This window comes from Haliotis rufescens, unplaced genomic scaffold (assembly GCF_023055435.1).
Source record: "Haliotis rufescens isolate VD_foot unplaced genomic scaffold, xgHalRufe1.0.p SCAF_73, whole genome shotgun sequence".
Lineage (NCBI taxonomy): Eukaryota > Metazoa > Mollusca > Gastropoda > Lepetellida > Haliotidae > Haliotis > Haliotis rufescens.
Genome location: NW_025964365.1, coordinates 960,310 through 976,079, shown reverse-complemented (window position 1 = coordinate 976,079; position 15,770 = coordinate 960,310). Strand labels below are relative to the sequence as shown.

Sequence of the window (15,770 nt, the reverse complement as noted above, 5' to 3'; positions counted from 1 at the left end):
ATGTTTTGTTAAATATGTTCAGAGCAGAAGGCAGTGACACACGAGGATTTTTGTTGTGATGGATTATGAGAAAGATGAATTATTACTTCTGTAGGTTTTTCATCATATCAAGAGGCACCTGTCTGGAGAAATACAGAGGACATTTGTGTTAACTTGTAACAGCCTGCATTACTATTGTGATACAGTTTTTTGAGCACAGCTGTAACAAAAGATAAAATTATCAAGCTCTGAAGTTTATTTCGATCCTGATAAATTTCATGATAAATGATACAAGTATCATGAGTATGTTTTATAATTTAATGCAGCTAAAACATTCCTAAATTGTGAGGTATTGAACAGAGAGGTGGGTGCAATCAGGGGCCATATTGCAAGGAACCTGATCGGTATAAGTGTGCTACCTGATGTGTTCTGTAGATACAGTGAGGCTATTTGATGACTGAACTGTGGACACAGAAGGCTTAACCTTTATACAACCCCCAAACACAACATCAGTCCCTTGTTATTGCTGCTTCATAGAAACAATCAGTTGATCAGATTACAGGACCAGTAACAGTAAGAAGGCTTTTCATATGCTGTATTAATTAGAGACTGGAGTAAATATTGGCAAAAGACTGAAAGTCTTGTGATATTTTGTTTGTTATGACAATGGAAGATGTAAGACTTGGGCGTGTCCTGCTCTGACGTGAAGAAAGGACTTCTCTCTGTGGGGCAGTTGGGTAGCATTGTGGTCAAAGTGTTTGCTTGTCACACCTTTAGCCTGGGTTCAATTACCCACATGGGTACAATGTGAGAAGCCCATTTCTGGTGTTGCCCACCGTGATGTTGCTGGAATATTGCTGAAAGCGGCGTGAAACTCACTTACTGTCCATTTAAATGTAACACTTTTTTAAACACTAGATGTAAATATATTCCATCTAATTATTATGAATGGCCTTATCTGTATAGATTTATTGCAATTGTATATTGTACGATTGGAACTAAAGTAAAACGTAACCACCATTGCGATCATGTTATTTTTATATATGCCCTTGTTCCACCATTTGTAGTGATTTGAAAATAAAGCAATGGGGGAAAAAAGTCACATCAAGATATTGTAAATATCTATTTAGCACTCCCTTCAAGGAATGAGATCATGTTTAGCATTAGAGCCAGTCATTTATTATGGGGATGGATGGCCAGTCAGAAAGGGGATGGTCACCAAATCCTTTGTTTGTGGTTAGTGTTGGGGTTTTTAAATTTGACATCCTATTATTTTAGTATCGGTAATATTTCTGTGGTTCTCACATTAAGCAGTCTACATCACCATAAGGGTCATGAAAGGCGGGACACAGCAGGAAGGTCATTTATGTGATGGGAGTCTCATGAAGGGGTTTTTATTTTCCTGATCGGTCAGGGTTCTGTTAGAATTTGAATTAAAGATCTCTTCTCCTTTAATCATGCATAAATAAATGTGAAATCTGTTTGACATCTTAATGTACCTTCTTGGATTTTTATTGCCAGGTGTGTGATTGCTTCTACACACTGTCGGCTATTAAACACAATCTACAAATGTTAATGAGACTTTCAGCTCTGTATGGCTACAATATAGATTATAAGAAATTTATTCAAATTCTAAAAATAAATGTGGGTGGAAAGGAAAAAATTTATTATTATTATCATCTTATATTTTTTAGCAAATAGTTCAAGGCATTTGAGTTCACTGTCGACAGATGTGATTCTTATGAAGTATGGATGTTTGCTATGGGGTAACAGTAAATGTAATTTAGTAAGGAAGACCCGTGAAGATCCGGGGTAGAATAGGTCTTCAGCAACCCATGCTTGCCGTAAAAGGCGACTATGCTTGTCGTAAGAGGCGAGGCGACCAACAGGTGGTCGGGTGATGCTTGTCATCGTATTCCATTTGCATGGATCGATTCTCATGATGTCAGTCACTGGATTCTCTGGTCCAGACTCGATTATTTACAGACACACTGTCATATAGCTGGAATATTGCTGAGTGCAGTGTTAAACATGTTAAACAACATAGAAAGAAAAGAAAAAAGAATAGTAAAGAATCAAAGTAAATACATAACCAATTTCTTCATCGGTTGGTACTTTGGCAGTATAAAAACGATGTGAGGCAGAGTGATTGATTTTAAGGATGACAGGGATGAAAATCTAACAAATAATCTGTTATGGCCTGATGCTTCAAACTACATTTTCGTAAATATCCAAGTATGAAATTGAGAACCTGATAATGTCCAGTAATTCACTGGTCCCCTGGACGGCCATCTCATCAGAAGGGAGGCGGAGTGTGTGCAGGTGAACTCAGTTTAAGCACCACGCATCACTACTGAGAAGCTCAGTATGTGTCCCTAACTTCCTCTTAGTAAACTCATACTTCAAAGCAATATCTGGTTCTCAAACCTGTTGGCTGTGTATTAATAGCTTCACTTAACTGTGGTATCAGTATAACATATGTTGGTGATATGAAGTGTGAAGACATGCGCAATTGTCAGGGTGTGATCCATTCATGCATGGCGTGTCGTGCAGATCTGTTAAGTGTTGTAGTGTCCACATTATGTGTTAAAGTATAGAAAAGTAATTGGATGTTTGGACTTTTGAACCCTTTTGTTGTTGACCTTTTTTATTAATGTTTTATAAGTACTGGCGTCTCCTGTAATTGTGATGCATATCTGTTCAATGGGAACATTTTATTGAAAATGCATGTTGACTTGGTTGACATTAGATATTATTAATAACACATATGATATATAGTGTTCAAGGATTCTTGTTGTGAATACCCTGACTGTTTAGCTTTGTAAAGTGTGGGTGTTGCAGTGACAGTGATATGAATCCAATATTGTGGATCTGTGACATGAGGTAAACAGCCATGACTGCAACTGTACCTGTCACGTCCGCTGTTACACAGCCTGTTTGAAGTGCCGGATCCTCCAGTAGTCTTACTATTGAATATTGAATGTTGCCCCCAGTGCCACTTGATACATTCCAGCTATTGCAACTAGTGTCAAGGCTAGCTGTAGGCGCCCTGCGCAGCATCAATTGTTGCCATGGCAGCCCATTATGCATTAGCCTTGTTATGAATAAGCTCTCTGTTGTGAGAGGCCCATTACTCTGACGGTTTTCCATTAGGCAGTGACCCAGCTAATGCAGATTTGCAGTGCTGAATGATATTATTCATTTATGCTAATCATATATCTGTATCGGAATATAAGAATTAAGATGAGGCAAATTATGATGATTGCAGCTGTTTATGTGGAATGACCTGATGTAATGACATTGTGTCCCCTGTCAGGTTGGCCGAGATCATGTTTGCTTTTTTCATGACATAAGCCAGAGATGAAGGTCTTCCCCGAGATTTCCTGTTCCTATCCAGTCAGCTCGGCGTGTGTTGGGGCAGGTTAAGCAGTCAGTGTTACCATGACTCTGTGGATTGTTATATGATCTCTATATTTGGCTTCATGTACACCTATTCTCAGCCCTCATCTTATTCGATCAATGACATTGACCTTGAGTCAGGTCAGTGTGACATTACTGGTACTGGCCACGAAGTTTCAGCCAGTTGTTATGAATAAAAGATGACGCTTAAAATAAAGTAGAAATGAGAAACTCTTGTTAAGGAATGATGTCATTTGCTTATACAAGGTTCATGCAGGCTTGAAAATGCCTTGAATGTTAAGGTCACTCTTGAGTTTTAGTGTCACCCTTGAAAAGCCTTGAAAATCACCAAAATAGCTTGAAAAGCCTTGAATTTGTTTCAAAAAGACATATACTTGTTAATAAAAGTATCATAATTCATGACAGACTTTTTTAATTCAATTCATTTGTTGGTTATGAAAAAACATCTTGTTGGAAAATTTGGCTAATAAACCAACTAAAAAGCCTCGGAAAGCCTTGAAGAGACCTGTAATTTTTGTGTTCTATATCTGTATGAACCTTGGTATAGTTAATTTACATCTTTGACAATATGTAGATATTTCTATCTGGCAAAACGATAAATATTTAACATGTTTTATTGGTACTTAAGTGCTTGTTTTGTTTCATTTAAGAAACTTCTGTAGATGTTTTTTGTTTGTTTTTTATTGCCTTTGTTTTCGGAGGAAACATAACATGGAATAGAATTTGATATGATTCATATACTTAACTGCTACATTCAATATTTGTTTGTCTCAGTTTTGGAGCTGATGTACTGGCGCGATGTTCGGAAGACGGGTGTGGTGTTTGGGAGCATGATGTTCGTGCTGCTCTCTTTGGCGTTCTTCTCAGTGCTCAGCGTGGTGGCGTACCTGTCTCTTGCCATGCTCACCGTCACCCTCAGCTTTAGAGTCTATAAAAACGTCATGGCCGCCGTTCAAAAGACTGGCGAAGGACACCCATTCAAGTAAGAAATACCTTAATGTGGAACATCTTGTGTAAATTAACCCCTGTCATCCTTGGGTATTTATAGTATGGAGGATGTAATGGTTTGATTGGGAAGGAAATGTTCTCCATGGGCCTTTGGCCCTATGTTAACAAACTTTTTGGCAAATATTGGCCTTATATTTAACTCTTTGAACCATTGATATTTGCAGTGAGCCATAAATTCAACATAAGTTTTTAATGATTGCAGCTGAATAAAATACTTTATTCTTTGTGATTGTAATGTTAAACTTCAAACAATAACATGTCCAAGCCACATGTAACCAGTTCAAATCATGTTTTACAAAAAATGTTCGAGTTTCAATGAATTAGTACTGTCGTGTAAACAGGATGGCGGTCATCTTCCCAAGTCAAGAGCGTTCACCAGCCTTTTTATCAAAGTCTTGTTTCCACCCTTGCCACAGCAAGCCCTGTGCTAAATATGATTGGACTACTTCACATATCGATAGTCCAATCAGAGAACGTTTCACAAAATCAACATCCACGACTGGTACACCTTCGTATGAAAGTGATTTACCGCTGCCTGTCTTTGTTGACACATCTTTTTCATGTTTTAAACCCCCTAACGATTTCCTATGTTTTTGTGTCAGGGATAAAATCGCGAATGTTTTTTCGTTATCTGATCGACTGGGTCATCACCTATGGTAGTTGCATCTTTGTGAAGCTATACGAGATTAGAACAGTGATTTGATTGGCTATTGCATTTTCATTACAAGGAGCACAACTATTGATCTTCGCGAGGTGGCGCCATGGTCGGGCCTTGAAAAGTGGCCTTGATGTTGCAAGGGTAGAAAGTAGGCTTTGATGTAGGCTAGTGGACATGCTTGCCTCGGAAAGATAGATGCCTCGGAAAGATAGATGGTGGCAAATCGGCGAGTCAGTGGTTGATAACATTTAATTATGATTTGTCAGTCAACTTAAACTTGGTGGCGCTGGTAAGACAACAGCACATGCAGGCCTGTTACTGTATTTTCTGATGCACCATTTTCTCAAATTATTCGTGAATTGTGCACAGCGAAGGACTTATGATTAACGCATTTCCAACATGTATAATTCTTTATGACCTTGACATTTCAGGCAATATCTGGAAATGGACCTTGACCTTAAACAAGACAAAGTTCAGCCAGTAGTGGAGACGATTCTGAAGCACATCAATTGCACAGCAAAGGAAGTTCGCAGACTCTTCCTCATCGAAGATCTTGTCGATTCAATCAAGGTCAGTACAAGGGAGATAACTGTCGGATTGCAATTTAATGAAGAAAATCCTAAAAATGATGATTGTTGTGACAATACATCAGGGACTGCGTCTTGTGTCTCTTTGAGATTGCCTACCATGATATTATGGTGTTTTTTTTCCATCTACAACTCCTGATCGGAAATGTTCAGGCATACTGTTGGCGGCATTTAGAGGTCAGAGGAAGTTGTGCCCAAAACAACTTTAGGTTTTATGGCAGGGTTTTTACTTAGGATATATAATCTCGAAAGGAATTTTTGTTTTGTTTTGGTCAACTGTTGAGGTCAAAGTCAACATTGGTTACATGGTCATGCATGACATAAACCTGAAGAATAGTCATTTGAATTGTGTCAGTTGCTTCAAGTTAGTTATTAAGTAAATACTTCAACAACCCCTCTAAAGTGTTCAAAACATCTTCAGTGTTTTCTCATGGAATGGATAATCATTGAGATAACTACATTCAAAACAAATAGGTAAGCACCACCTACTTCAGAGTTTCAAATAATGCCATCTAAGAAGTGACACTGAAAATGTCAAAGTGATATGACAAAAACAGTCTACAATAGATATCATCCAACAGCTGGAGATCAAGGTGAGGCACACTCAAAATTCAACTGTACAATGTTCAAAATTGCATAATGAAATCAACATTTGGTTTGTAAACAACATGGATTTCATCATGCAGATTTCAGTTGACTGCAAAGGATATGTCAACTGGGCGTAGACAGATGTTTTCAAAAACTTTTCTTGTTTTTAAGCAAGGTGTTCACGTGATTTGATGCACCTCGTCTTGACTGGGTATCGCCATTTTGTTTGACGCAAATGCAAGTGATATGAGAGGTGGAATCTGACTGACGGGCAAACCTTTTTGATGTTTGTTTTTTGTACAAAATGTATGCATTTGTAACTTGTCTGTAAAAGACAGCTTTTAGCTTAAACCCATCAGATTCCCAACGTTTATTTTCCTAAAAAAATGGAATTTTCAGTTTTTTAATGCTGTCAGATTTTGTTTTAATTGCAACTCCTGGAAGACGTAGGTTGTGTTCATCTTTAAAAATGCAGGTGGTGCTTAACTTTTGGTTAGAGTATATGATAACCTGTGAGGTAACAATGATAACCTGTGAGGTAACAATGATTACCTGTGAGGTAACAATGATAACGTCTAAGGTCACAATGATAACGTCTAAGGTCACAATGATAACTTAGCGTAACTGTTTCCAGTGTATTTCCTTTGGCTGTTTCACCCGTGTTACTTCATTGTAATGGTAAATGAGATTCCATATTAGAATTGTCCCAAACCACCAATGCTTGTGAAGTTGGATGACAAATGGATGAGGTTGTAAGGCTTGGAGACTTTGTAGAGTCTTTGTACCCAGACACTTTGCCCAAAATGTCATCCTTTGGTATGTCTGGCCTGGACAGGCTGCTGTTCATGTCTGCAGAAGTTGCTGAATGAGGCGTAAAACATCATTCACTCACTGTCAAAGATAATGCCTTGAATGGTTTCTGGGGCGGTCGGGTAGCCTAGTAGTTAAAGCATTAGCTTGTCATGCCAAAGACCCGGGTTCGATTCCCAACATGGGTACAATGTGTGAAGCCCATTTACGGTGTCCCTTGCCGTGATATTGCTGGAATATTGCTAAAAGCGGCGTAAAACCATACTCACTCGCTCACCCACCGACTCACTGAATGGTTTCTAATGAATTAGTGACAGTAACATCGGTAAGTTACATTGACTCCTTTATGAACACCTGTGTCTGTCTCTTGCAGTTCGGCCTGCTTCTTTGGGTTCTCACATATGTTGGTTCGTGGTTCAATGGAATGACACTTATTATCCTTGGTAAGTCAACTTTCATATGTCCACTGTTTTCAAAGTAACCTTTATGATTATGAAACTTTGTATGAATGATCCAGCTGTGGTGTCTCTAAAAAGTGCTCACAGGATTGCTGTCTGATTTGTAAACTTGGAGGTCCATATTGAAAATATGATTTTTACCATAACTCAGCCATATCTGCATCTATCATTATGGAATTTGTTATATTCCGATTTTTCATCAAGGGTACAACCTTTTGATCTCCATTAGCCACCCTTTTTCTGATGTTACTGTTGGAGCTGAAACTTTGTGTTAATGATCCCAGCTATGGTGTCTCTAAAGAGTGCTCACAGAAAATGATCTGATTTTTCGACATGGCAACTGTGGTCTTGTGCAGGAATTCTGTGGCAGAATGAATGATTGTTTGCCTGTAGTTGTTCTATTCCCAGTCGCTGTGAAAGAGTAGGTGTAAAACAACATTCATTCAATGGCTTCCACAAAGCATTATTGCAAAATTTTAGATCAATGGCGCATACTGTTTCACATATGCTTCAAGCATCCCAAAAGTAGACCCCCTGTTAAACCACATGCATTCTTTTGTTTCAGCTGTTGTTGCAATTTTCACATTACCCAAGGTGTACGAGACATACAAGGTGAGTACAATTGCTTTATATTGCCTGTCATGGCATACAGTTTTTTGGTTGAACATTATTAATATCTTCATTGGATTTTCCCTGCTTGTTTCAAAATAATTTTAGGTCAATATGTGATGCATTTCTGATCTTAACTGTCCTTAGTTGACAGGTCTTGATAATCTATGTACTGTACTTGAAATGGCTGAAATGTACGATGTAACAATGTTAGTATAGCCCGCTCATAATTTCCAACGTTTTGTCATTGATGAGTTTCAAGTTCATTGTCAATATTCACAGGTTCAGATCGACAACTACGTCAACATGGCACAAAGTCAGCTCAACAACATTATTGCGCAGTGAGTTCATGTTACCTGGTTGAAAATATATACTATAGCAATACATTTGAGGCACTTGGGGGAAGTCCATCGTTTAGGACCACTGGAGGCAAACATTTTGATAAATTGGTCGCAGTAGATGTGTATAACTCCTGCTGTGACTGGTCGATGGTGACCTTGATATTCTGGATCATCTTTGTTTCCTTGATTGACTCCTGGTTGGCCTGGTTTGATCTAAAAGCACCTGATCGTGTACCGAGGTTTAATTATACTAAACATGCTGTAAGACCTTCTCACAACCATAGCATTAACCTTAATGAAGTGAGACATGCATCAATTTGGGCTATCCTCCCACAGTAAGGTAACAAGCTGTGATATTACTGGAATACTAATCAAAAACGTCGTTGAAGCCAACTCAGTCACTCGTTAAAGGAAGTGAAGTGAAGTGGGTGTGGAGACTGATCATCTTAGGTGCTGTAATTAGTTGTGCAGAGTTGTCTCCCTTTGGGATCCTGTGATTTTTGGTTAGAATCCCAAATTCACACTGAAAATAGTTCTTGGTTTGTCAGTACCAGTGTTAGTGGTATTATCCAAACTGGTAAACATCAAAGGTCTGCATCACTTTGGGCTTTCCTCACACATAAAGCTGACATATAGCTGTGATGGAACTGAAATCTGTTTGTAGGGGCATTTAACACTAATATATACCTCATTGAGTTTCTATGACCATTACCATGCTGTTGTGCTTGTTCCAGGGTCCAGGCTAAAGTTCCCTTCCTGAAGAAAAAGGAGAAGGCACAGTGAAGGAAAAACCACCTGATTGAGCAGCAGGTACAGAATAGTGTCACTGATATCTTGGTGAAGCTTCATACGTCTGATATGTCTGTCCATCTGTGTGTTCGTTGGTTGTCCGTCAACAGTTCGGCGGAAATGGGTTGGTGTCAAGTGCTGCCTTATTTGCATTATTTCAAGAAAAAAGAGTTTTTTGTGGACTTTCTGTATGCAAGCAAGATATAAAGAATGTGGCTACTTCGTGCATTGTAAACATAGTTGCTGTGGAGCACAGTGGAGGCCAACCTCTCTGTGACTTTTGTCCAACCATTTCGCTGTAGTCGGGAGTTTCTTACATTTGTTTTCTTAGACGCCAGTGTATGCAACAGCTGTTTATCCGAGTATGCAGATCTCAGTTGATTTATTTTATGAAAGTAATCATGTTCTCACATTGCATTGCACTTGGCCTCGCCACGTCTGTGATGTTCTTGTGGACATTTGGATGTGAACAACAAAACACAGAGAAGATAATTATCCCCGTTTGTATTGTACTTGTAAACAATTGCAATATTTATATCACTTGTAAATGATGCTTGTGTAGTGTAGTGTGTTGAGTGTCAGGGTGGACAATGAAGGCATTGTCATCATCGTAGTCACATGCTGTTACTATGGAGACTTAGTTGTCGTACATACGTACATTCTTGTCATCCATGTTACGTGGTTTAACTGATAGATGTAGTGTTGTACAGTCATATTTTGAACCACTAGTTTCTCAACTTTGTTTTCATTGTAGATGGCATACATTCCCCCCCCCCCCCCCCCCCCCCCCCCAGATATATTTCCTACATGCAGGTGTAATATGAAGATGTAGCGTTTCAGTTCGGAATTCTTGCTCAAAATTTAGTGTGGTATGTTTGACATGTTGCATGTAGAGCTAACATATTTATATTCAAGTCAATAAATAACCCAGCACGCTATCTAATGGGTTGATTTCACCTATAATTACAGACATTTCTCCAACTTTTATCTTAATTACTGGATTGTCAATGCATTTGAACTTGACTGTGAATAAAATTTCTGTAAAAGCTTCTTTTGTGAGTTTGTTGCCCTTGAATTTTGTGAAATGTCTACTTGGGATTACACCTTCTTGGTGGATTACAAATTCTTGTACTTCATAGGGTGGAGTCCCACCTGGGATTCAAATACACACTTTCAGAGTGATGCAATTCGTCAGCGTGTGTCTGAGTGGGTTAGATCGCTGTCTAAGACTCAAGTTGGTGTGGTGGGTCTCAACCTCAAAAAAGTACTGGAATTTGTACTATATGTGTAATCTTAAATATAACCTTTGTTGCACGCAGACAGACAGAATATTTTATTTACATCTCACTCGCAATTACATAGAACATAACTATTATACTTATTATTCAGTAAAACTAAATTGCGACCAATTGCCACACGATTTATGGGAGATGATAAAACCACTCAGTCATAAAATAATACATACCTTATTCGACGTAATAAGCGCCCCGCTCTAATAAGTGCCCATGGCGATAATTGCTAACATATTAGCAAGTGAACAATCCCAATTAGCACCACTTCCGATTGATCAATGTACACAAGACTTATTTATTCACGTATAATACGCACTCGTGTGTTATATGCACTCTTAATAATGGGATATTTAATTTTGGAATAATATATCTGTCCTACATAAACATTTCAGGCTGTCAGCATAAACCACAAAATTTATCTTTCAACTCTGTTTTTTCCACCAAAATAATATTCTAATAAGAGCCCCCTGTTTGTAATTTTGAGAGCTCCCTGGGCGCTTATTACGTCAAATACGGTAATAGATGAACACAGTCAATTACAGAGTGTTAGGAAATATACCCCAAAACACAATTTATCTGTTCATTAAATCTATGTTCTAAGATATTGCAACAGGTTTTGGCTACAGAAAATATCATGTCTTCATTTGATAAAAGTAGGGCAAGCTGTTGACTCGATAACACATTCAAACCAGGCCATATGTTATAACACTTCCTAAGATATCTTCACAAAACCATATATAAAGGACAGCTTAACAACATATACCGTATTCGACGTAATAAGCGCCCCGCTCTAATAAGCGCCCACGGCGACATTTGCTAAGATATTGGCTAGTGAACAATCCCAATCAGCACCCCTTCCGAGTGATCAATGTACACAAGACTTATTTATTCGCGTATAATACACACTCGTGTGTTATATGCACCCTTAATTATGGGCATTAAATTCTGGAAAAATATATATGTCGTACATAAACATTTCAGGCTGCCAGCATAAACCACGAAATTTATCTTTCAACTCTGTTTTTTCCACCCAAATAAATTCTAATAAGAGCCCCCTATTTCTAATTTTGAGAGCGCCCCGCTCTAATAAGCGCCCATGGCGGTATTTGCTAATATATTGGCTAGTGAACAATCCCAATTAGCACCCCTTCCAATTGATCAATGTACACAAGACTTATTTATTCGCGTATAATAAACATTTCAGGCTGTCAGCATAAACCACGAAATCTATCTTTCAACTGTTTTTTTTTCACCAAAATAATATTCTAATAAGAGCCCCCTATTCCTAATTTTGAGAGCGCCCTGGGCGCTTATTACGTCGAATACGGTAAGCCTCATCTTCTACACCATTCACACAATAAACAGTATCTGTGATCTGTGATCTGCCGGAATATTCTCATAGCGTCCAGTCTGTATTCTTATGGGGGCTACACCACATCTAAATTTCGCAAACACACTCCTCTGTAACTTTTGACCACTTTCTAAAAGGCATTGTGTTTCTATGAACCCTATTATTTCACATGTTGAACCAAGTGTGAAATTTGGTAGACTGGACCAGAAGGAAGGACAATTCTTGTTGCTGGATGTCCGATTCCTCTGGAGAGAAAATGGAGAATACTGTCAACTATCAGTGCCAACATACGGAGATAACTGTTGCTTCTGTGGCCATTCCAGGTGAAAATACCAAGCCATAATTATCCCAAGAAAGCGAAAATGAGGATTTAGTGCTTGCACTTTGTGACCTGGGTGATTGTGTGTCATGGTAACCCTGATGGCATCGATCATTGCTTCCAACCAGGTTTGCTTGGTCCATTCTCAAAACATCAACTCACAAACATTCTATTCTGTATACACTCTAAAACAAAAGTCACTCATCATATACTTTCATTGTTAACTGAACACTAGGAAGAATAATTGTGATGGCATATGGTATTTGGATATCAATGGTATCAAGACAATCCTTGTTGACATTTTAGTGTGTGTTTGAGTGAAGTTTTCATTTGCTTTCAAAAGATTTTGTAAACTCTAATATGGAATCAAAATAATTACCTGTATAGAGAATTCAAATACTGCAAGGCTGAATTTTTTATTTAAGTTTTTATTTTCGTAAATTAAAAATCTAAAGAAATATCTGAGGTCCCATCTTCAGCCTAAACACCAGTACAATCGGTGAAACAAGTTTGGATTTACTTCTGAAGAATCCCGATATCATGGGAAAGCAGCAGAACATGGCAGACAAGTGTGGGGAAAATCACCACAATGTTGAGGTACACCTGTACTTGGAACAGGGTGCCAAGAGAGAGAACTTCATCACACAATCCACACCATCAGGGCAAGATCAGGTGCATGTTGATCTACCTCAAAGGGTGTTTGGACACTACAAGATGCCCATGAATGTCAATACACCTGGGCCCACTTGACCAAAGGGATGTTAACACCACGATTATTGTAAGTCTATGTGAAAGTATGGTTAGCTACTATTGTCATAGCCGAAGATGCTTTGTTCAAGTTGACTCATTTTGTTTTGGCTTCTCAGTAGCACAGATGGGTAGAGAACAAACTTAGTTCAAAATGTTGAAACTAACAGTTTTCTATCCCCCTGCGGAGGGATATAGTCATCATCCTTTCTGTCTGTCTCTTCGTATTTCGTTTCCAGAGCATAACTTGAAAGATTTTTCATCCAAACTTGCTACATGTATTAACCAAAGTTAACTGAAGGGGTCTCTTTTGCTATTGAGTGTGTGTGTTTGTTATCTTCTGATGACTGTTGTTGATAAGTTACAAAACAATTAAAAGGTACCCCTTTTTTTAAATATCTAATATGCACCGGAAAATATAGTAGGTCTTTGTATTGTTGGTTATAAAGATTACGAACAGATTGGTCTAGAAGTTGGTCAGGGGAGCTTATTGGAGCTGGAGGCTTAATTCAGGGGTACTCTGTTGTAAACGGGTATGTTATTATGAGGACTGGGCACAGTGCAGCGAGATTAATTGAAAACAGATAACAGGTTAAAGGTCTGACAAGACATTAAGGGGATCATCAATCTCATTAAAATCAGATGACCTAATCAGTTGCGAGAACGAAGATCTGATTTCAACGAGTTTGAAGGGATCATGAGTCTGAGGACATGATGTTCAAGACAAGATACACCACTAGGGAATATGGATGGTCCAGTCATGGGAGTTTGTACAACACACCTTACATTGCCTGGGAATATGGATGGCTCAGTTTTGGACGGTGCTGCAATTCGGTGTGCAGAGTTGTGCCCTATATGGGATTGAATCCCCTATGGCCAACTGATATGGCCTGTCAAAATGTTCCTAAATAGTTTGGCATTCCTGCGACCATGCTTTCGTACAATATGTTGCAATTCTCTGTGCAGAGTTGCGCCCCGTTGGCGTGACATAAACATATGATCGGTGTTCGAATACCAGCTACAGCAAGGTTGTGTCTACGTTTGTCAGCACCACAGCCATGCTTGTGGGTTTCACCACAATTCTTGAGGTTGAGACCTTCATCACTTAATAATTTCCTCCCAGGATTACATCACAGGCTGCGTTATAACTGAAATACTCTGGGGTAAAACCAAACACACCAATACATTTTCTCAAAGTTTTTGTTTTTAATCTGATTTTGTTCCGTACAAGTCGCAAGAAGTCGCATACGTAAGTAAATAAACTTCCCGAACAGATTGAGAATATACGGGAAATACCAAACGTTTCCCACCTATTCATAAAATGGACTTGTCCGACATTGCCGACATCCGATTCTAAAGAGGGAGTCATCATTATTAAACCTAAGGTAACTATTGTTAAAGCTTGCACATCTTATCAACATCCTAAAAGAGGCTGTACATAATGTTGATATCTCATACAACTCCCACTCGTTTATTTCTGAAATAAATATCTACAATCTTCATATCAACTACTACTGGGATCAAGGCATCTGAAACAGTGTTTTCTTAAATAATAGCTTCGGTCAACACATAAACCCTTCATGTTCCTCTTGAAATAAAATATTGCCCCAATGCATTTACGTTATATGTTGTTGAGATCTACATTTAAGTTAATAGTTTATACAGCGACATTTATTGCTTAATGCATGAAATTACGAAATTACTTTCGACTTAGGGTACGAAATTTCTTATTTCTAGCGGTTCAAATTCGTTTGGGTTACGAATTTACATACGCCATAAGGAAAAGCTGCAATGGACGGGTCGTACATGTATATAATTTCCACAAGAAATTTGTGTCATTGGACGTGCATTTACATCCTTGATTACCCAACGTATTATATTATAATGGAATGGATATATGATAGCCTTCGCTAGATAATCGAAGATGCTGTATTTCATGTCGGCTGCAGTTGAATTTTTAACCAAACCAATTAGTAGCCAGGGAAAATTCGTAGCCACTCGCAAATCGTAGCCAAAATCCGCGATGATCTCGTAGACAAAATAAATACAACAGAGAAATAGAACTGAGGAATGATTTATTACATTGCAAGTTGTCCTGGAATGCACACATTAATATATATTACGTCAGTGATTTGTCAATATGACAGTGACAACAGTCAATACAGTGGAAACTGAAACCTGTTTCTAAGATAGTGGCACAACTACTTATAGGTAAATACGAATGGTCTCCACATAGTGTTTCTACTTGCCTTTCGCGGCAGTCCATCGGTCCAACGTCTGGAGTAACTGTCCTTTATCAAAGGAAAGCTACTCTAAACTGACGAAAAAACTTCACAAACTGAAATTTTGACACGTTGGGTCCAAACCCCGAATAGTGTTACAAAATGGTTGAGAATCAATCGCCCAAACACAACCAAAACAATTTGCTGAGTAATGAGCATGCTCAGTACCCAGATCAATGGAACTTGAATTTGAAGTGAAACTTTGGCTGCTCTTATTGCATGCCAACCTGCAAAGATATGGATATAAAAGGAACGATTTACTGTTCATTCCCACCCAAACCGTTGGACAGTAGTAAGATTAACCCTACAACAGAAAGAACAAGTCGTTGGTATGATACACCAAGGAGCAACGCATGATGACGTTGTTGGGAGTTTTGGTTGTAGACGAGTGATGGTCACCAGGCGCATGGCCTAATTCAGGCAGACTGGGCGGAAGAGAGACAGGCCTAGGAGTGTCAGTCCTGCCATCATCAGCCAGGAGACTTTACATGCGTATCCTCCACCTGAGGAATATTGATACTGTGACGTCATC

The 15,770-nt window shown here is 38.7% G+C and overlaps 1 protein-coding gene across 6 annotated transcripts in view; it reads left to right on the top strand.

The window, feature by feature from the left end:
• The window catches only part of LOC124119190 (reticulon-1-A-like), a 34,103-nt gene extending 23,806 nt beyond the window's left edge, over nucleotides 1-10,297 (top strand). For all 6 annotated transcript variants that reach the window (XM_046481622.2, XM_046481627.2, XM_046481626.2 and 3 more), the window contains 6 exons: nucleotides 4,174-4,381; nucleotides 5,497-5,635; nucleotides 7,424-7,493; nucleotides 8,074-8,120; nucleotides 8,400-8,458; nucleotides 9,193-10,297. In XM_046481622.2, the coding sequence (XP_046337578.1) occupies nucleotides 4,174-4,381; nucleotides 5,497-5,635; nucleotides 7,424-7,493; nucleotides 8,074-8,120; nucleotides 8,400-8,458; nucleotides 9,193-9,241 (572 nt within the window). In that variant the 3' untranslated portion in view covers nucleotides 9,242-10,297. The remainder of the gene's footprint in view (nucleotides 1-4,173; nucleotides 4,382-5,496; nucleotides 5,636-7,423; nucleotides 7,494-8,073; nucleotides 8,121-8,399; nucleotides 8,459-9,192) is intronic.
• The last annotated feature ends 5,473 nt before the right edge of the window (nucleotides 10,298-15,770 follow it).